Genomic DNA, 20,603 nt, shown 5'->3' on the forward strand with positions numbered 1-20,603 from the left:
GCTGCCGGAGCCGGAGTCCGGGAGAAGCCGGGCTGAGGTTCCCGAGGTCAGGGGTCGGCCGGTGTTTTGGGGCCACTCTCGGGATTCTGCTCTCCCCACCCAGGTCCTGGCTGCCCCCCACCCTGGCCGTCAAGCATCCAGGCCCAGCAGGACGCCTCCCAGGGATGGACCTCGGGACAGGGCGGGGGTCTAGACGTGCAGGAGCGGCCCCCCCTCCCAGGAAGGCAGGCTCACAGCCAAGACGGGGTCAGCGGTCCCCGGGGATCAGCCAGTGCGCCGGGCTGACCCACTGACAGCAGTGAGGCCTCTCGAGCTCCGGGGTCGTGCTGACCGAACGCCGCGCCGAGGATGCCCCATGCTCTGACCGCAGGCCCCAGGTTCCCAGGCTCCGTCCCGGGCCCGAGCGTGGGCGTCCCCAGGTCCTCCTGCCTCCAGGCGACCCTGTGCGGCCCAACCGACCGCCCAGGACTCCAGCCTCCGCCCAACCACAACCCCACAAACAGCACCCCCTCTCAGACCGACACCTCACAGGTACCCCAATTCCCAGAGACCCCCAATTCCCAGAGTGCACCCCGATTCCCAGAGTGCACCCCAATTCCCAGCGGGCACCCGATTCCCAGCACCCCCAGTCCTGGCCTGTGGGATATGGCTCTAACCGCAGCCGAGCCCCGCCGTGCCCCCACCCCTAAGCGGGGCTCGGGACCCCCCCGACCCTGGGCCCCGTCTCTCCAGCGGCAGGGCTTCCCACAGCTGCCCCCCGCCTCTGCCCCCCCGCCCACCGCACCGCTGTCAACCCAGGCCGGCCTGGCCCCCACCCCAGGGCCCCTGGACGGGCTGCCCTGAGCCCCCCCCAGCGCCACCTGGCCGCCCGTCTCGTCCTACAGCATGTCTCCAGCGTTACCCAGCTTACCCAGGACACAGCCATCGTCACCGCAGGACACTCCTCTGGACGTGGAGGTGGGGCAGTCAGAGGGGAGCCCAGCTCCGAGCAGCTCCCCCGGGGGCCCCGCATTCGGTGGACACCCCGACACCGTGAGGGCCGCCCCCCGCCCCCCAGTGCCTGTCCATCAGGGCAGAGGCACCAGGCTCTGCTCGGGGGGTGCAGACAAAGGCAGGCCGGCCACCCCGAGCCCACGGTTCACCTCGGTCAACAAACACCACAGCCGGCCGAGGCGTCCTCTGCCCGGCGATTTACATTTTTATTAAATCACACGGGAAAATTAGAAACATTATTACTTCCCTCGGCCCTTAACTCTTTGCCACCCTGCAGCGGCGCAGTCCGTCCCGGGGGCACACCCTGGCCCCCACCCCAGCTCCACCTGCCCGTGGCTTCCCGGGGCCGGCCCCGGTCCCACCCCCAGCCCACAGGGGTCCTCCCCAAGCACAGGGCCTCCCTGACAGCCAAGGTCATCTTGCGGGGCCCCTGGTTCCGGCCAGTGCAGCCAACGGGCGGCGTCTCCTCCGCCCCCCGGCACTGAGTCAGGCAGAGCACCTCCCCCAGGCCCAGGTCCTCTCCTCCTGTGACCCGGGGTCTCGGTGAGGCCCAGCTTTCTCCCCACCCACCCCGTGCCCACACAGGAGGCCCCGAGAGCTCCCGCCACCCCAGCTCCCCAAGGTCACCCAGGGGAGGACGTGGAGGGGCGTGGCAGCCCCCAGAAGTGGGGCTCGGCCCGGGGCAGCCCACCCCCGCCCCCAGCCACGATCCTCCTGCACTCCCTGTGTGAAGACCTGCGGGGGGGCAGTGGGTGCCCACAGCCACTGGGACCCCCATGGACGCAGAGCCTCAGAAGGAAGGGCAGACTCGGGGGGCCGAGGGTGACGGTGGGGGGAGCTGGGGCCACAGCGCCCGCCAGGGTCCGCAGGGGTGAACCCCACGCGGGGCGGGGAGGGGCCGCAAGGCGGCTGCAGGGCCATCAGGGAGGGAGGTTTCAGGGCAGGCACAGTACGCGCTCGAACATTCTAGCAACAGGAAGCAGAGCGGGAAGGCTGGTCCCGCGGGAGCACAGGCACGTGCCAGGTCTGGGGCTGCGGCTTCACCCCGAGCACCACGGCGCGGTGTGGGGGGTACCGCAGGACAACAGCACGACCCAGTCCAGCGTTCCGGGACAGGTGAGTGAGCACTGCAAGCAGGCATCAGCCTCGTGAGCCATGCCCACAGGGTCCCTATGCCGCAGGCGGCGGCGGGCAGCGGCGGGGGGGGGGACATGCCAGACGTACAAGGCAAGGGCCGTGGGTGAGGAGGGGGCCCTCCCAAGAGGGGGGGCATCTAGGAGGGCTTCCCATAGGAAGGGGCGTCCAGGCGCCAACCCCCAAGCAGGTGCAGCAGTATGGCGGCCAGCCCGCCTCTGCGCCGGGAGGTGACCCAGATTTAGTCACGGATGAACGGGGCTGGGAGCGAGCCTCCAATGCCTCTCTACTTCCCGGCCTGGCACTCGTCAGCTGTTCCCGTCTGCCCCCCTCCCTGGGGGCAGAGCCCCTCCCAGCTGATGCTTCTCAAACACCTCAAGGGGCCAAGCAGGCGGCTGCTGGTGGCACCATCGGGGTGGGGGGACACCGAGGTGGGGGACACCAGGGCTGTTATTGGACTCTGGATTAAGACCTCCAGGAAGGGCCAGGCCCGGAACGCAATGTCAGCGCGACAGAGATGGTCCCCGCCACACCCAAGCCCGTGGCCACGCCCCTGCTGCTGGAGGCCGCTGAGGCCAGGACTGTGGCTGCCCAACCCCAGGAGCCAACCCCCCAAAGAGTTCCGTCCATTCTGGCCCCAGGGCTGGGCAGGAAGGGCCCTGAGCCCACCAGGTGCCCCACCGCTGCTGGCCCAGGGGACACGAAGTCCCCATCTGCAGACTTGGCCACTTCCCTGGGCACACGCTCAGGTCGTGCCGACATCGGCTCTGAGACACCCCAGGGGGAGTGGCTGTCCCCCCCACAGGCAAGGAGACGCTGCCTGAGGCCCTGAGACTGGGCGCTCACGATGGCCCCCGGGGCCACCCCCCCATTTTCGAGGCAGAGGGGCCCCCGAACACTCCACCAGGCAAAGGGCCCTCCCATTCAAGCAGCCGAAGCAACAGGCTCCGTGAACACTAGACACCAGCCCTCCGCTCGGCCCAGGGCCCCAGGAGGTGGCCCCGACCCCGCACTCGCCGTCTGACCATCGGCCAGCACTGATGCTGAGGGGGGCTCCGAGGCCACGCCCGTCACTCCTTCCAGGGGATGGGAAACTGGCACCACGGCTGTGGGGGGGGACCTAACCCAGGGGGGCTTCCTGGAGGAGGATGCATACACGCAGACACCTGACGGAGTGGGAAGGTGGGCAGGACCCAGAGAACGGGGCAGGCGTGGCTCCTGAAGACCAAGGGACACGGGGCGGGGGGGTCACAGGAGAGCCGGGCCAGGCGGCAGCGAGAACCACATCCTGTGGGCACTGGGGAACCAGAGAGGGTGGTGCCCAGGGGAAGGGCCGTCCGGCCGGGCAGGGAGGGGGGCAGCGCGTGGCTCCAGGGCCCAGAGTCGGCCCCACCCCATCCTCCTGCTGGGAACCCAGACAGGAACCCAAAGCTCGACTTCCCACCTTCGCAGAAGAAATCTGGGCCATGGGTGCCCCGGGCTGGGGTTTTTTTGTCAAGAAATCCGGTCTCCCCCCTACTCTGTGGCTGCTGAGTCAGGAGATCAGGCCGGGGCGGGGTGGGGGGGGGCAAATCACAGCCCCTTCCAGCAGCGTGGGCAGGAAGCGAGCTCGCTGAAGCCCAGCTCCCGCCCCCAGGCCCGGCCCAGCCCGGCCGGGCCGCACGACCAGCACCCCCTCCACGGGACCACAGCATCCTCTCCGCCCTCAGCACAGGAAGGGACCCACCTGGGGCTGGAGACACCCAGGCCTGGGGCAGGACAGGCCGGATGGATGCCTGGCTGGCCAGACCCCCTCCTGGGGCACGGAGCAGATGCGGGCTCGGGTCTGAGAACGGTTTCGAGGTGGGGGGGCCGCGGGAATCAGGCTGCAGGGACGAAGAACTGGCGGAGGGCGGGCAGGCCCGCCCGGGAGCGGGAACGGCGAGAGCGAAGGCTCAGAGGTGCAGACGCACAGTGCACACGGCCCAGCAGGGACCCCTCGGGGCTCCGCTCTGCTGGGGGGAGCCTGCCTGTTCTCGGGGGCAGACCTGAGCAGGCCTGACCACCCACCCACCCCTCTCTGGTGGGGGGACCACGAGGGCTGGCAACGAGCCCGTGAGTGTCAACGGGCGGGAGTACAGAAGGGCGAGAGGGCGCCAGGGACGTCACATCTGCTGACCAAGTCCACCCCCCACCACCACCCGCGTTTGGGGAGGAAATGCTCTTTCCCACAGTTTCGAAAGATCCTCTTTGCTTGAAGGAAGAGAAGCACCCAGAATCACACCATTCCACGGCCTGGGGCCATGCTCGCTGGGGGTCAGGGCGGGTGCGCTGGTCCCCCAAGCCCGCCCACCGGGGAGCCACCCACCTGAACACACGCTCCCGCCCAGCCCGCGAAGGGGAAAGGCCAGTGTGGACCGGACAAGGCACTCAGCGCCCCCCACCAAGTCGGCATCAAGGCGGCACCTGGCAAGGGGGCTCCCTTCCTGTCCTGTGGGATTCCTGGGCCCAAGAAGAGTCTGGAACCACCCCTTCCGGGGAAACTTCCCTCCCAGGGGGGCGAATTCCCACATCTCCCCCTTACAGCCCGGCCCGCTGCTGGCTGCTGCAGGCACTGAGGGGCGGGCCTCCACAGGCCCCCGGGCACCACAGTGAGGACTCTGCTCCCCAACCTGCAGACCAAGACTCCAAGGGTCAGAGCGGCCCCCAGCTCCCACTCTGCCCTGCTCCCGGGAAAGAACTGAAGGTCCACCCCCACGACCACCCCGGAAGTGTCACCCGCTCCTCCACAGAGGACAAGGCCCAGGCTCAGAGGGACAGGCTGCCCCAGGTCACCCAGATGCAAAGGGCCAAGTGGGCACCCAGACCAGGCTCAGGAGGGCTGTCCCGCAGGGCCACCCAGCCTGTACGTGGCTCCCCAGGCTCCCAGGAGGAGCCCCTCCTCCCAGCAATGACAAGGCAGCCCACCAGCCAGATGCCCTCTCCCCACACCGCCTCTGCAGGGCAGGATGCGTAGAAATCCCGTCATCCCCAAGGAGGAGGTGTCCCCCACCCGCCTCGGCCACAGGATCCGGTTTTCTGGCCTCTGATGAAGGGACGCCCCACGGTCTCGGCACCCACGTGCCAGCAGCAGCGGGCACCTCCTGGACGGGGCCAGCCACATCCTTCAGCCTGGAGGGGAGGCTACCTCGTGCAAGACCACAGCCACCACGGAGGCCAGCTGAGCCAGCCAGCGCACAACGGGCCAGGAACGAGGCCAGGCCGGTTCCTCCCTGGGGACCCTCCACAGGCCCCTCGGGGTTAGAATCCCAGACCTACCAGCTGGGCACTGCTGCCCAAGCCTGCCGGGGAAGCCCACCCAGCACCTCTGGAGTGGCAGAAGGTCCCGGGCACGAGTGGGCTCAGCACAACCGAACCCAGGCTCAACCAGCTGCTTGGCACCTGAGTTACTGCCAACAGATGGAGCAGCGGGCGTGGGGCGGGACAGGGCTAGCCCTAAGTGTCCTGCGACAATCCCCACTCACAGCCCTTCCTGACCACTCCGCCCTGCGTCCTCAGGCGCCCGCAGCACACCGGGGTCTCGCCCAGACTTGCTGGTCCATCTCCGATGTGGACACTGGAGGGCTGGTGAGATGGACGTGCCTCTGTGTCCATGTCCTGGCCAGCAACTCCCCAATGGCAGGACCACACAGGCCTTTTGTTCCGACCCCACGGCCCCCTGCTAGTCCCACAGTGAGCTCTGGATAAACCCTGCCACCCTAGCCTGTCCCGCCCTCCCCTCCACACGGAAGGCCTGAGGCATAGAGCACGATGCAGGGTGCCCACCCCGGGCACCTCAGTCTCCTGGTCTGCAGAACACTCGGGACTGGCAGCCCCACACCCGCAATCCGAGAGGCCTCAAGCGTCTGCTGGGCCTCCGAGCTCGCCCGCACCCTCAGACAGGGGTTGCAGGAGGCTGGGCACAGGCCGGCACCAGGCCAGCTGCTGGACTGCAGCCCACCGGCTCTCCACCTGAGCCCCAGGCCCACCCAGTCCTGACCCGGGAGGCCAGGACCCACCACCGAATGCCAGATGCCAGCACAAGGCCCAGCTGCACCCACGCAGGCAGGTGAAGGTCCCCTCGCCCCAGGCTGGGCGGTAAGCCCCCCAACCCGGGGTTCCCACGTCCCCCACACCATCGCAGAAAGATCACGGCTGCCCAGACCCTCCAACGCCTCCCCCGCCACCGCTCAGCAGGCTGCTCCCTCAGTGGCTCGGGCCTGGGCCCAGCAGATGCGGTCTGAAGGGGGCCAAGTCCAGGCCTGCCCTCGGCGCACGCGGCCCAGCCAGGACGGAGGCAGACACACGGTTCACCTGCGTGTCCCCAGCCCACTCCGCCCAGCAGACACGCCCACACTGATCACCCTTCCTCCTCCGTCAGGGCCACCCTCAACCTCAACTTCCAGCAGAGAACCAGGGCAGGGCGTCAAGACACGGGCTTGTGAGCTGGGGACGCACATGGCCACCGCCCACTCCGCACAACGGGCCCCCGGGGACAGGAAGAGAGCTCCCCGCCACCAGCGTGTGCAAGCCACGCAGCTGAACCCGGGTCTCGCACACACACAGTTGGCTTCCCCGTGGCCCCAGGACTGCGCCAGGAAGCCGGGTGGAGACTGGAGGGCGGGGGCCTATCTAACCCAGAGTTGCTAAAAAGAGCCAACGGGGAAGTAAAAATAGGAAATAAAAATAAAATTGCTCCAGCCGGCCGTGGTTGTTTGTGTAGGAAACAAGGCATCTCCGGGCCCAGCAGGGCGGGCTCCATGCTGGGCCCCTCCCAGACGAGGAATTTCTCCCCCCACCCAACCTCCAGCCACCCCAGGAGGCCAGCTGTGCGCCCTGGGCAGGAATGGCTCGAGGGGGTCCCGAGAGCCAGGTTCAGATCTCAGCTCTGCCGCTGACCGGCCGAGTTACCCTGGGAGAGGGGCTGAGGCCCTGTGGGCCTCAGAGGCTGACCCCCGCCCTGCCCGTGGCTCCGGCCCACCACCTCCCTCGGCCAGGTCTCCTCCACCTGAGACTCTCACCATCAGCAGAACACTCTGTCCACGGCGGGTGGTCAGGACCTGAGGGCACCAGACCACTGTGAGGGAGCCGGCCTGGCTCTCCGAGCGGCTCAGACCTGTGTCCTCGTGCACACGATGTGAGGAGGCCTTCCGTCCCCTCCTTCCCTGCGGGCACCTGCAGGGTTAGCGTCAGGCTCATTCGCACTAAAGTGTGCATGACTGACCCTGGCTTCGAGGCCGGCCCGTTCTTCCAGGGTGCGGGATCCCTCGGAAGAGAAGACAGCCCAGCCAGAGGGCACGAGAGGGGGGCTGGGGCCCCCTCATCTCACCGCCCCCCAACTCTGGCAGGGCAGGGACCCTCTGCCACCCACCTCATCCAGGGAGGCCCTCCCTTGCTGGGCCAATGCCTATCGATCATCTGAGCCTGCCCAGGGCGCCCACTGAAAGGGCGCATGAGCGCTGCCGACCGTGAGTGCGGTTGCCACAGCGTGGGCCCGGGGCAGCGGGACAGGGGCCACGGAGGAGCCCCCACCCACTGGGGGCCTTTTCAGAGCGTCCTCGTCCCTCCTGGGGCCCCTTCCACCCCCACCCCTGGGTCTCACATTCATCTGCCCTTCCCCCAGGCCTGGAACCAGGGGGAGCTCCAGGGGACTGGCCGGGGAGACAGGGGGTGACATCATCAACGGTCTGACCCAGGACCTGCTGGCTCCAGACCCCCCTCCGCACAGCAGCCCGCGGTCTTCCTCCAGCATACGTCTGCCCCCGGCCCCCCCACCCCCCAGTCCTCCCCGTCGGGGCCCCCCCGCCCCCCAGCCCTTGGGGGAAACCCCAGTATCCTGCACAGCGTGCTCGTCTCTCGGGCCCCCTGCCCCTCGGACCGGCCCGTCTCGCCACACACACCCCCGGCGCTGCCCACGCCTGCCGCTCAGCCGGGCTCCCAGCCCTTAGGGTCTGCAAGGACTGTGGGTCCACCTCCAGCCGGGATGTGCCCGTGGGGGCACACGCAACCCACTCAGGCACACAGAGGCTCACATGGGCACTCTGGCCCCGGAACCCGGCCACAGGGGTGACCCTACCCCGCCTCTGCGCCCCCACGGGGTCCTGGCTCCAAGTCCCCAAGGAGGGTCTGGGCAGGATGGGGGTCCCTGAGGACAGGGGGGCCCAAACACACCCCACTCGCAGTCCTGGCCTTTCTGTCCAGCAGCCTCTGGCTCACAGACCCTCTGAGCCGGCCGAAGCACGCGAGGCGGGGGTCCCACGAGTGGCAACCAAGGATGACAGGGCAGACCCTGGGCCCCCTGGCCTCTAGGTCCTGAGGGCCGAGTCCAAGGGACCCGCCCAACACGGGCACGTGGGCCAAGGGCCAGCAAGCTCGGAGCAGGGCGTCCAGACGGCTGGGACACGACGGCAGCGACAGCATCATCTCAGAGACCGGGGGAGGGGGTACGTGGGCGCACAGATGTGTGTGCGGGGCCTGCACCAGGAGGGCCGAGGGTCAGCAGGGGAGGGAGGCCCAGGGCAGGCCACCTCCAGAGCCCCGGAGGGTCTCCCTACGAGGCACACTCGCTCCCTCAAGGCCACGATCTGCCTGGCACCTGTCCGGGCCCAGGGGCCTGGGGGTCCCTGGCTGCCCCCGTGATAACGACTCCGTAGCTTATCAGCCCCTTCCAGGACCAGCGTGGGTGCGAGAGCCATTCCCTCCCCCTCCATCAGCCGGCCGCGAGAGTGCCCCGCTGCCCAATAGGGAGACACGGGGACTGTCCACAAGCAGGTAACTCGCAGCAGTGAGCTGCGGGCAGGGCAACAGGGAGACACGCCAGGGAGGCACACGCGGTAGCTGGCCTCTCTCCCAAGGACCACAGCCGGTGAGGACCTGGAAGGTGTGACCTTGCCCCGTGACCCTGGGACTGTGGGCGGGAAGGGGGCCAGCCAGGGTCGGAAGGGCAGTACCTGGACTGGGAGCCGGTCAACCAAGAACCAGAACTGCCCGTGGTCCTGCACCCAGACCACGCCTGGGCAGAGGAGGCCCGCACCCCAAGCCACAGAGCTGGGAAGAGGTTGGCAGGCACCAAACGCCCCGTGGGAGCCTGACTTGCCTGCCCACCCTTCAAGCCTGCGAGGCCTGGACGCTCCTGGACACCCCAGGCTGTGCGGTGCACCTGGCCTGCGGCATCGCCCGTCCCCTTGGGTGCCCATCTGCACCGGTGGAACTGAGCTGGGCCCACGGCGCGTACTCCAGACCGCCCAGCTGCCTGCGTCCAGGCAGCAGCGGCCAGGTCCCAGGCTGCACCCACACCGAAGTCCTGACGCCCCCAAACCCGCCCCCGCTATGACTTCCTTACTGGGTAAAAGGCACAGCCCCAGGCCCTCTTACACTCAGGGCCAAAGCCCCGGACAGCTTCTGCCTAGTTTACCAGGCCCCCTGCCCTGCCCGCCGGCCCCTCCTCACACACAAGCCAGACGCCACCCTCCCTGGCCCAGGACTCTCCAATGGCTCCACCTCCCTGGGACAAAAGTTCCAGAGGCTTCTCTAGGCTCTCTGATTCCATTTCTACCCTTCCCCCTCGCTGGTTCAGCTCCAGCCACACCGGCAGATGCAAGAGCCTCTGGGTGGGAGGCCTCAGACACCTTAGTAAGGCAGAACTAACACGTAAATCTGAGGATGCAGAAACTGACTTCTCCCAGGCAAATTCCTATGCATCCTTCACAACCCAATTTAGAGAACCCAACCCACTGACACCAGGGCAAACCGGTAACTCTTCTCCTGTGCCCCCTCTGCCTCCCGCAGTCCTCCCACCACCACACTCACACCACCCCCTCCCCGACAGCAAAGGCAGGCGTGACCACGCTTGTCAACCATGAGTGACCTACCCTGCCACGCTGTATCAGCCCCACTTTACAGAGAAGGTCCAGAGGGGCGTGTAAGACTCTGGTCTACAGTGACACTAATGATGGTGCTGGGGTCCACCCCGGTCCCTCTGACCCCAAGCACCACTCACCATCCCGGGGGCTGGGCCTCACACAACCCTGCCACGGCAGCAGCCAGCAGGAGCCGAGCGTCTGCAAACAGCCAGCCAGTCAGACGGACGGAGGGACGGACGGACGGACGACGGCGGGCGGGCGGGAGGTTAGCTCTGTGCCTCTTGCCCCACTGGCCAGGTTTCAACAAGACAGCCTCAGCTGCAGAGGAAGGACCCAGCTCTCAACACAGGGCATCACCTGAGGCTGAGGGCCCCCACGCTGCATCCGGGCACTGGGTCCAAGGGAAACCCGGGTTCTGTCCAGCAGCGGGAGGCGGCGGCCTCTGCAGCATGCAGAGCAGACGTGGGGGGACGGGAACACACACCGCTCCGGCCCTGGCCTCAGGCTCCCTCGAGGGCTGCTCCACGCCCAGGAATCGGCCTGGGGTAGACAGACACATGGCAGGACTCCCCTCCCCTGGGAGTCGGGACGGACCCCCAGAGGGGGATTCAGTGAGGACGACTCTGAGTCTCAAGTGGAGGGAGCGGGGAGATGTGTCTTCAGAAAACACTAACTCGTCCCACAGACACTTTCCGAGGCCGCAGTGGCGCCTGCCGCTCTGCGTTCAGCAGCAAACGAGCCCTCCGGCCAAGCCCACTGAGGTCTCAGGGTCCCCCCATCCCAGGGAGAAAGAGCCCGCCGGACCGGCAGTGTCGGCCAAGAGTCCCGGCGGGGAGCAGTACTTCCACCTCCGACGTGGCCCAACATCCTTCCTTCCATTTCACGAATGAGGAAACCGAGATAAACGGGGAGGAAGGAACGCGCTCCAAGTCACAAAGTTCACGCGGCAGGGCTGGGGCAGGCAGGCCAGGGGCTCTGAGCCGGCCCCGGCCGTCGGGGGCACCCACCTTGTGTCCAGGAACACAGACGAGGGAGGCGGGGAGGCCCTGGCTCCCCTCCCCGTGTCCGAGACCCTCCAGCTGGACCCTGGAAGGTCGTGGCCCACCCCACCTCCGTCTGAGCCCAGAGCGGTCTGGCACTCAGCGCCAAGGCCCCCACTCCTGCCCTCCCCCCACCCCCGACCTTGATCCTGGGCAGAAAGTCCGGGAGCAGGGGTGGGGCGGGGCGGCTCCAACACCTCCTGTGGACTCTGGCCCCAATCAGGGCTCTTTTTCCTCAATCCAGGCGAGGAGGGGTGAGTGAGGAGCCATCACGAAGCCCAGTGGCGGGGGCACCTCAGCGATGGACCGGGGATGGGGGGACAGACAGGCGACGGAGGAAAGGACCCCCAGCTGCTCCACGTGGCGAGGAGCCCAGCTCCGGCCACCCCCTTCCCTGGGAGCCGGAGCTGTAAGCTCACAAGGGGAGCCAGCACGGTCACGTTCCAGACCAGCACGCCCCAGGCCCAGGAGGCAGAGGGGACGTCAGGTCAGCGGGAAAGGGCCCAGAGGGGCCGCCTGCAGCCAGGCTGGGCGCCGCCAGGTGCCAGCCAGGCCCACTCCCGGCCTCCCCTCCTCCCAAGGTTAATCATTCCTAGAGCAGCTGACCACACCCCCATGCTCACTTGGCGCCTTACCAGCACAGACGGGCCACCCTGCCAGCGAGAGGCCAGCGGAGGAGCCTGGCTGTGCCGTCGGATCCTTCTGAAACCTCCCAGGGTGCGTCCTGACCCACCGCCCACCCAGCAAACTCTAGTTTATCCCTTAAAGTCTAACAACATCACCTCCTCTTTGCAGCCTCCCTGACTTCCCCAGGCAGTGAGAGGTGAGGCAACTGAGACCCAGAAAGGTGACTGGCCAGCCCAAGGACACACGGCCTCCCCGTTCAGAGCGGACACTTGTTCTCACCGACCAGCTCCGAACACGAGAAAGCCAGAAAGCAGCGTGAGCGGCGCTGCGTGCAGGAGAAGGGGCGTTAGGGTCACACGGTACTGAGCAGAGGCCTGAGAGCCACGCCGGGGCGGGGGGGAGCCAAGGAGAATCCCAGGGATGTCAGGGCCCACGGCAACGGGACGAACTGGCCTCGGGGGGTGGCTGGCACGACAGCACCTGAGCCCCTGCCCAACCTCCATCTGCAACATTCACGACCCCTCCTCGCGCCGTTCACCCCCAAACCGCCTCACCAGAACACCCGAGGTGAGAACCAGAGGTGGGCAGCCGGCCCCACCGGACCAACCGTCCGGGAACTTCCCAGCTCCCACAGCCCCGGGTCTGCCCCTCAACAGGGAGAGGACACAGGGCCATTCCCTGAGGAGTGGTCCCCAGCTCTGCCGCCCCCAGCTCAGGGGAAAGAGGCCAAGGGCAAGAGGCCGACACTTCCAACAGCCAGAGGGCCCCAGGGAAACCGCGGCAGGGGAGATGGGATCTGCCCGGACACGCAGCGAGCTGGCCAGAGAGCAAACTGGACTGTCCACCCGGCCTGGGCTGCAGCCCTGGGGGGCACAGGCTCTCCTGACCCACAGAGGTGACCACCTGACCGCCCAGGTGGGGCGACCACAAGGGGCTCAGGGGATCCCCCAAGAGCTCAATCACACAGACGTCTCCAGGAAGCGACAGCCTCTGCTGAGGGCACCCCAAAGCTGCTCCGGACAAAGCTGGGCCACGGGGGTGCACAGTGGGCACTGTCTACAGGAAGGGAGCCCACCACCACTCAGACCCCAGCGTCAACCTTCTTCTGGGCCCTCATCAGCCAGGCCACCTTGGGCATGTCCCTCAAGCTCCCCAAGACTGAAACCCCTGTCCCCAAAACGTGGACCTCAGGGCCTGTCCACTTGAGGGGGACGGCTCAGCCAGGTCACCACCGCTGCCCAGGGCCCCCAGCACCCGGCCAGGCCTCTCAGGGCCAAACGGCTGGCAAGGTGGGTGCTCTGGACACGAGGGCAGGAGTTTCTGGAGAGCGGGGGCCACAGAGGCCCACCAGCCCCTGGACGAGGCCCGGGGCGCGCCCTCCGTGGTGCGGGGTGAGCTGCCACCGACAGCAGATGCGGGTGACCTCCACCCCACTCTCGACCACGGGCGCTTTCCTGGATGGCGCAGAGCCGTGCGCGCTCCCCGGCCGGCCCTCCGCGGTTTCTCCAAGGCCACGCTGTCACCCCACGTCCAAGCCCAGCACCCCGTCCGGAGCGCCCGCCGCCCCGCGTCCTGCACACACCCACGCAAGGGAGTGACTGGGGACGGCCTGGCTGGAGCTGGCCAGGGAAAGCACACGGCTTCCGGAGGACACGGGCCCGGGGACGGGCAAGGAGGAGACTGGGACAGGGTCCCCCAGGTGGGGGCTCGGGGCCAGCTGCCCAACTGGTGCCCACTCCCGAGGGCTGGGCAGAGAGCAGCCGTCCATCAGGGGCCCGTGAGCACAGCGACTGTGGCCACCTGGGCTGTCACCACCTGACCTCTGCCCGGGGCCAGCTCGGACACTTAAGCTAAATTGGTCAATTACGGGCTACTTAGATCCCTCCCCAGGGCTCCCGGCCTCCCTCGGGTCCCGGCGGCAGCACCAGGAAGCTGGTTGAATCAGTAACCTCATTACAGCCCAGCAGCCACACCCGGGGCCAGCTTTGAACTCCGCGGGGTGGATCCGTGGCCGCTGCAGGATTTACACGCGGCTGGCCCAGGCCCAGCTCGCTCCCCTCTCTGTCCCCTCCCTTCTGCGCCGGAGGATCCAGACTCAGGACAGCTGCAGCGTCCATGTCCACGAGGACCTGTCACAGCAGCCCCACACCCTGCGCCCGGCCAGAGACCATGCAGCTCAAATAAGCCCACAAGAGGGGGCTGGGTCCTCTCCTGGCCCGGTGCTCAAGGAAGGCACAGCTAACCCCAGCCCAGGGGCCCAGCTTGAGACCCCAGGCAGCCACGGGGGATCCCCACCCCCGGCCCAGGCTGCCAGGCTCAGAGGCCTGGCTCGGGCCCACTCACAGGGGCACCGGCCACATCGGACTCCAAGCCCACCCAGGACCCTCCCCCTCCAGCCCCCGCCTGCCTTCGGCTCACCCTCTGCACAGAGCTGGCGGCCTAACTCCGACCCCCACGGCCCCGGGGCCCCTCCCCGGCCCAGTGTCAACCAGCTGCCTCTCACACAGTAGTGCCTCTCCCAGCTCAGGCCACACAGGCCCAGGGGCCAGGCCTCTGGGCGCTAGTCTCAGCTGATGCTGCTCCGCAGGGCCCTCCCCCACACCTGTTGCAAGCCCGCCTCTCCGCCAGAGTCCATGCCAGAACCGGCTCCAGCAGGAAGCCTGGCCGCACCCACCGCTCACGCCCAGCTCTGTGGGGCAGCGGGGCCCGGCCAGCACCTGGCAGGTGCTTCCCAGGCACTGAGAGGACCGGAGCCAGCCCGCAGGCCCGAGTCCTAAGGAAGACCTCGTGGGGACTGTGCTCACACCAGCTGGGAAGGCCAGGCCTGGGTGTGTGCGTGTTTGCGCACACGTGTGTGTGCATGCCTGTGCACCTGTGTGCGTGGACGTGTGGGGCGTGCAGTCATGAGCACGTGTGTGCATGTGTTGGGGGTGGGGAACACGGAGGAGAGCGAGGCCCCGCCCTGCCCTGGGGCCCAGGTGTGGCTGTTCCCCCCACAGCACCCACCCGGGGCCCTCCCAGCTCCGCCCTGGGGGGCTGAGCATTGGGGACCCCAGGCCACAGGGGTCCTGAGGCTGCACCTCTAGCTGTGACCCAACCCGTGGTTCTCCACCCTCGGCCCTGCCCCCCAGCCAGGGACGACCCTGGAGGAGGACCTTCCAGGGCGAACGGGACAGAACCAGGATAGTGAAGCTTCAACCCCTGTCAGGTCTCCCAGAACAGAACGCTCACCCGAGGGCACCTAACAGGCTCTTAGGAAGGCAGGACAGGGCCCATCGCAGGACCCGGGGCCCGACTGCAGCTGAGGAAAGGCAGGCACAACTGCCCCAAGGTGAGCCCAGCCCAACAGCCTCCCAGCTCCACGGGCCCGTCCCTGTGAGGACATCACCCAGGGGATGGGGCCACCTCCTCGGTCGGGCAGCACAGGGCCCTGGACGTGTCGTAGGAGAGACTCAGACACGGGACAGACGGGGGCCACGGATGTGGGGTCCCTGGGCAGGCACCAGGCTCACCCGCCCCGCTCGCTCGGTGACACGGGTCTCAGGACGAGCAGACACGTAGGAGGAGGGACGCGAGACAGCCAGCGGAGGGCGGGCCGGGTGGCCGGAGCGCACACACGGGGCCAGGGCGCGCGCGTGCATCCCCACTCTCCCCTGCGTGGGCCCGGGCCAATTTTATTTAGCTGCTTTCTGCTCCATTTCACGCTCATTCCACTGCTGAGCTAGACAATCGCTCTGTAACTCTAGGGTGCAATTTCCCCGTCTGTGAGGCGCTGGGGCACGACTGCTCGAACATCCCGCACCAGGCTCGGTGGGCATGCAAGCCAGGCCTCGCTCACCCCCTTCCAGGGGCCAGGGAGCAGGCCCCCAGCCGGGCTGCGGGAGCCCAGACCAGGCGCAGCGTTGGTACTCCAAGAAGACGGGGTGGGGGCCGCCCTCTTTCCCGCGTCTGCCACACAGCCGTGACAGAAGTAGTTACGCCTCTGCTTCATGGTCCTGTTTTGGTCTATCAATGGACACCCGGGCCCCACGCCCCCCCGCTAACCCAGACAGCAGACACAGGGAGGCTCTGACCACAGGCCTTGCCTCTGAAGGAGGCCGTCAGGGAGACACAATAGACTGCCTTCCCCTGCACCTAGGAAGGGCCGGCACGTGCATCCATTTTAGAGATGAACAATTGAGGCTCCGATAGGCCAGCAGGCAGGGCACACACACAGGCGGCAAGGATGGAGGACTCGATCCCCTGGGGCCTGGCCACTAGCCCACAAGAAGACAGAGCCCCCCAGGAAGATGCAGCCCCAGGGTCCCCGGGGTACACCGGGTCACTCGAGAGGGAGTGCAGGTGGGGGGAAGCAAGGGACAGAGGGGCCTGCGGAGAAGGACAAGAGGACGGAGCTGTCCCAGCGCGAGCAGGGCAGGCGAGGAGAGGGGCGGGGGCCGACCCTGCCCCCCGACCTTCCACAGCACGCACGATACAGACCCACACAGTGCTCTCCAGGGCAAAGGTCTCAAAGGGCATCCACCGATGGACACCAGCCCCACCAGCCCCCGGGGCCCTCGGGGGTCCAGACCCATGCCCATACCTGACCCTGCCGTTAGCCGGCTCCCACGGGAACAGAGCAGTAGACCAGACACCTCAAGACCCTGGCCACCAGGGCCAGCTACAGTGAACTCTGACAAAACTAGGAGCAGGGGGAAGAGGGAAGGAGGGTCAGGTCTTGTCCTGGGTCAGCTCAGGGGCCTCTTCCCTGTCCTGTGGACAGTGGCTAAGTCAAGCCCAGGAGCCCTCTGCTCCTACAGGATGCGCCGAGCTCAGGACCACCGCCCACTGCGGAAACAGGCCAACCGTGGAAAGAGCCCAGGTGAGCCAAGAAGGTGAAACTCTGCAGGCGGCTTCCGCAGGCTCTGGGTAGGCCTTTGGGGCCTTTACCCCCCACACACACACCACCCCCTAAGTCTGCTCCACCCCAACTCACCGAGGGCCCCCTCCTGATGCCAGATGCCACACACACCCGCCCCATTCTACATGCACAGTAATTCCACAACCAGCCCCGGGGCCTCCTCTCCCAGGAGGACAGACAAGGACCGCCAACGGAAACCCGCCCCCAGAGCCACACGAGGGCGGGCCGAGGCCAGGGAGGGCAGGCGGAGGGCCTCCTGGCGGAGGCGCAGCTCCCCGCAGGCCCTGAAGGACAGGCACAGCTGGAAAAGCTGGTAGAGCTGGAGCCGGCCCCCAGCGGCCACCCCAGTGCACGCACGGCTGCCCGTTCAGCTCTGCCGAGCCCCAGCTCAGAGCCGCCTGGCCCGCCCCCCGTGGCCCTTCCCGAGGGTCCCCAGCACGTCCCACCGCGTCCAGGCAGAGTGGGTCAGGGCTACGCACTGGGCCCAGGCACAGAGGACAGGCATCCAAGTCCAGGCCGGCAGGGCAACGGCCACGGCCACGGCCACGGCCAAGCCCATCTGAGGGCTGTTTTTCTCACCCCGACACTTCCCCCGTCAACAAACAGAGCCCCCTCCAGAGTTTACCAAAACAAACGCCCCAACAGTCCCAGGGCCTGGGCCAAGACGGGACTGCCTCGGCAGGCCGGCCTCCAAGCCCGGCCTCCGCAGAGTCACGTGACCCTGTTATTTCGGGAGGCCCGAGAATGTGCTCTATTTTGGGTCCCAAGGGCTCTGGTGTTACCAGATGCCCCTCACCCGGGCTCCAAGCTCTCCCAGGTCCCCAAGAGCTGCCCGGAGGGTGATCAGTGGACCTACCTTTCTGCTACTGCCCCCCCTCCTGTCCCCAGGAAAATGGGCCACAAGCAGCCAGGGGTCCGGGGTCTGAGACCTCGAGACCGCACACTCAGCCTTCCAGCCCCACCGTCCAGCCTGGTGCCAGCGCAGGCCTTCTCTCAACAGGCACAGGCGCTGGTCAGCCGTGGGCAGCAGGGGCTGCTGTGGACAAGTCCCTTGGCTCCCAGATCTGTACCCTGGGCTCGTCCCTGCCGGGCCCTCACGAGGAGGCTCAGCAGCTGGGAGACTCCCGGGCAGGTAAGAGCAAGGACCCAGGCCTGCCACGCCCCAGGCAGTGGGTGCTGGAAGAACCAGGCCCTCTGCCCGAGGCCCCGAAAGTGGACAGACAACCGTTAAGGGGCAATGCTGCCTGCTCAACTGCTCCAGGTCTGCCCTGGGCAGCCAGCCACGCCTGGACAAGCCGGGCCTACCGACACTCACCCCCCATGAGGGATTAGGCCGTGTTGACAAAAGGGCTTAGGCAAGTAGCCGCTTAAATGGACCTTCAACTCCACTGGACTTCAGAGCTGGTCACAAGCTTAGAAAAAAAATAAAGTGTAATCAGAGTCCAGAACTGTCTGCTCAGGCCTGGGGCATGGGCTGCCTGGGAGGCCACAGGCTGGGTTAGAGAGAAGCCCCCCCACAGCCTCCTTGCAGCGACGGGAGGGCTGGGGGGAACATGACACCCGTCCAGGTTCCTGGGACACACCTTTTCCTCCCTGTGGGGACTCCAGCACAGCACACCCTCCACGGGCCCACTCCTAGGACACTGCCAGCCCGTCAGGGACTGGGACCCACCCGGCTCCACGCACCCAGGCAGGGCCCTGCCTCATCGGGGGGCCGGGAGAAGAGCAGAGACAGAGTTGAGCATTCTCGTTCCAGGGGGCGCTTCTGTGTGTGTGTGTGTACACAAGTGTGTAAGACTTTAACAGGCGACAGGAGAGGTTGTTGGCCTACACAAGGCCCCCCTGGCCAGGCCCAGCAGCAGCGAGTCACAATCAACTCGGCTTTCAAGCCGTACACACAGGCACCACCATGGGCTGGAGCTTCAAACCCCAAACCATCACTTTGTAGCGGGTGGTCTCAACCACTTTTCTCATCTGCAAAATGGAGGTGTGCGCCGGCCCTGGGGGTTCTGCGGAGGAAGGAGAGCGCCCAGCCTGGAGCCTGCGGAGGTCTGGAGCATGCAGACCACGGAAGGAGTCTTCTTAGACCTGACGAACTTGGAAGCCCACCCCGGTCACCGTTGTCACATGTCCCTCTATGCGCCTGCCAGGAGTGCTCAGACCCTCACCCAGCCATCCGGGAAGCAGGGCCGGCTCCACGCGGCTCCCCTCCACCTCCCCATCTCAACAAATGTCCCCGCAGCTGCGCTGCGTTCTGGCGGCCAACCGGGTGGCCAAACTGCACCCCAGGCTGCAAGGGGGTGGGCAGGCAGGAGCGGCAACAGACCGCGGGTTTCATTCATAATCAGCTGTTTTAATTTCCATTCAGCACAAATCCTTCACCCAGCCTGACAGCCCGGCTGCCGGCCCCACCGCCAAATTAATATCCTTCCCGGGCTCATTTATAAAGTCTCCCCACCCCCTCCCCCTTGCTTGCCTCTCACTGGTTCCCAAACCCGCGGGAGGACTGCGGGCTGGGGGCACCTGGCCGTGCCCCCTCCTCCTTTGTGGGGCCAGACCTGGAGCTGGAGTGCGGTCCAGGGCAAGGGAGCCACTGGGCGCGATGGCAGCGGGCGGACGGGAACGCCGGCCCTCCGTGCCTCCAGCGTGTCCACCCCAAGTGCAGGGCCAGCTCCAGAGAACGCCAGGAGGACACTCGCATGCGCCGGAGTGAGGGTCCCCGTTTCTGGAAGGGGGCCTCCCCGGGTTTGATGGTCCCGGTCTTAAGGCCCTTCGGCGACCCTGCCCACTGACGCCCGGGAGGCTCTGGGGGAGGAGGGGTCCCGAGCGTTCCAGGGCCGGCGGCCTGCTGGACTCCGCAGCCCGGGCGGCGGCGCAGAGGCCGTCCCGATGCCAGGGCGGCCGGAGGCTGGGAGCGCACAAGTTGCGCCGCCCCGCTGGAGCTGGGCGCCCGAGCGGGGGGCGCCAGCTGCCGCCGGGCGGGGCCGGGAGTCCCACCCTACCCGGTCTAGCCGACCGGCCGCCCCTCCGGCCCCGCTGCGCGCCCGCTGCCCGCTCCAAGTCGGCGGCCCGCCGCGGCCCGCGAGCTGCCGCCGCCCTCGCCCGCTCCGCGCCCGGCCGGCCCGGGGAAAAGTTGCCCGGCCCACCCGCTCCCGGCCCCGCGCCCCAACTCCGCGCGGGCCGGCCGGGGGGCGCGGGGCCGGGCAGGGCCGGCCGGGGGCCCCCGCGCGCGCCGGGGACGCGCCCCGCCGCCGCCCGCGATCACTCACCAAGCGGCAGGAAATGTTTGGTGTCCATGTCTGCGGCGACCTCGCGGCGGCCCCCGGCGCGGCCGGCCGGGCCCGGGCGGCGGGAGCCGGCGGCGGCGGCGGCGGCGGCGGCGCGCGGAGGCCGCGGCGCGGCGAGTTGTTGCAAAAGTCGCCCAACAATGTAAACTACTTGTGCCGCGCGCCCCCGCCGCGCGCGCGCGCCCGCCCGCCCGCGCCCCCGCCGCGCGCGCCCGCGCCCCGCTCCGACCGCGGCGGCGCCGGCGGGGGGGCGGCGGGGGGCCCGCGACGGGCGCGGACTCGGCGCAGCGCCGCCGCCCGCCCGCCCGGCCTGCGCGCGCGCCCAGCCCCGCCCGCCCTGAGCGCGCCCCCCGCCGGCCCCCCGCCCGCCCGGAGCGCACCCCCTCCGGGCCCCCCCACGCCGTCCGGAGCGCGCCCCCCGCCCCCCGCGCGCGCGCCCAGCCCCGCCCGCCCGGAGCGCACCCCTCTCCGCCCCCCCACCGCCCCCCCACCGCCCCCCGCGCCCCCCCTCCCGCCGCCGGAGCGCGCCCCCTCCCCCGCGCCGCCCGCCCCGCCGCCGAGTTGCAGGCGAGCGAGCGCGGTGCAAACTTGCAAGTTTTCCTCCGCCAGGGGTTCCCGGGAGTCGCTCGGGGGCGGCGGCGCGGGCGCGGGGGGCGCGGGCGGGGCGGGAGCAGAATTCCCTCCCCGGCCTGCCCCCCCCAAAAGAAAACCACCGGGCGGAGCAGGCGGACAGCGGCCGGGC

The 20,603-nt window shown here is 68.3% G+C and overlaps 2 protein-coding genes across 6 annotated transcripts in view; one reads left to right on the forward strand and one right to left on the reverse strand.

Moving 5' to 3' along the window:
- The window catches only part of RXRA (retinoid X receptor alpha), a 92,110-nt gene extending 72,068 nt beyond the window's left edge, over positions 1-20,042 (reverse strand). Inside the window, exon 1 of one of the 5 annotated variants that reach the window (XM_081483384.1) lies at positions 19,844-20,042. In XM_081483384.1, coding sequence (XP_081339510.1) covers positions 19,844-19,871 — 28 coding nt within the window. In that variant the 5' untranslated portion in view covers positions 19,872-20,042. Of the gene's footprint in view, positions 1-910; positions 1,437-17,053; positions 17,276-19,843 lie in introns of those variants that run through there. The other 4 variants (XM_081483386.1, XM_081483391.1, XM_081483385.1 and 1 more) reach the window with 4 other exon arrangements.
- On the forward strand, positions 886-6,210 carry LOC145544474 (uncharacterized). The gene is made up of 4 exons (XM_081587385.1): positions 886-1,032; positions 1,271-1,536; positions 1,964-2,109; positions 4,341-6,210. Exons 1-4 carry the CDS (start codon positions 886-888, stop codon positions 5,120-5,122), a joined length of 1,341 nt encoding a protein of 446 aa, XP_081443511.1. The 3' UTR covers positions 5,123-6,210.
- Positions 20,043-20,603: the final 561 nt, after the last annotated feature.

The sequence above is a fragment of the Giraffa tippelskirchi genome, chromosome 4 (assembly GCF_054371585.1).
Source record: "Giraffa tippelskirchi isolate mGirTip1 chromosome 4, T2T-mGirTip1v1.2.pri, whole genome shotgun sequence".
In the NCBI taxonomy this organism is placed as follows: domain Eukaryota; kingdom Metazoa; phylum Chordata; class Mammalia; order Artiodactyla; family Giraffidae; genus Giraffa; species Giraffa tippelskirchi.

Excerpts from the sequence above, each read along its gene's own strand:
- LOC145544474 (XM_081587385.1), top strand. The coding sequence starts at position 886 with ATGTCTCCAGCGTTACCCAGCTTACCCAGGACACAGCCATCGTCACCG. Across the intron at positions 1,033-1,270 it reads TCGGTGGACACCCCGACACC|CGGCGCAGTCCGTCCCGGGG; the intron begins GTGAGGGCCGCC and ends GCCACCCTGCAG. Across the intron at positions 1,537-1,963 it reads TCCTGTGACCCGGGGTCTCG|CAACAGGAAGCAGAGCGGGA; the intron begins GTGAGGCCCAGC and ends CGAACATTCTAG.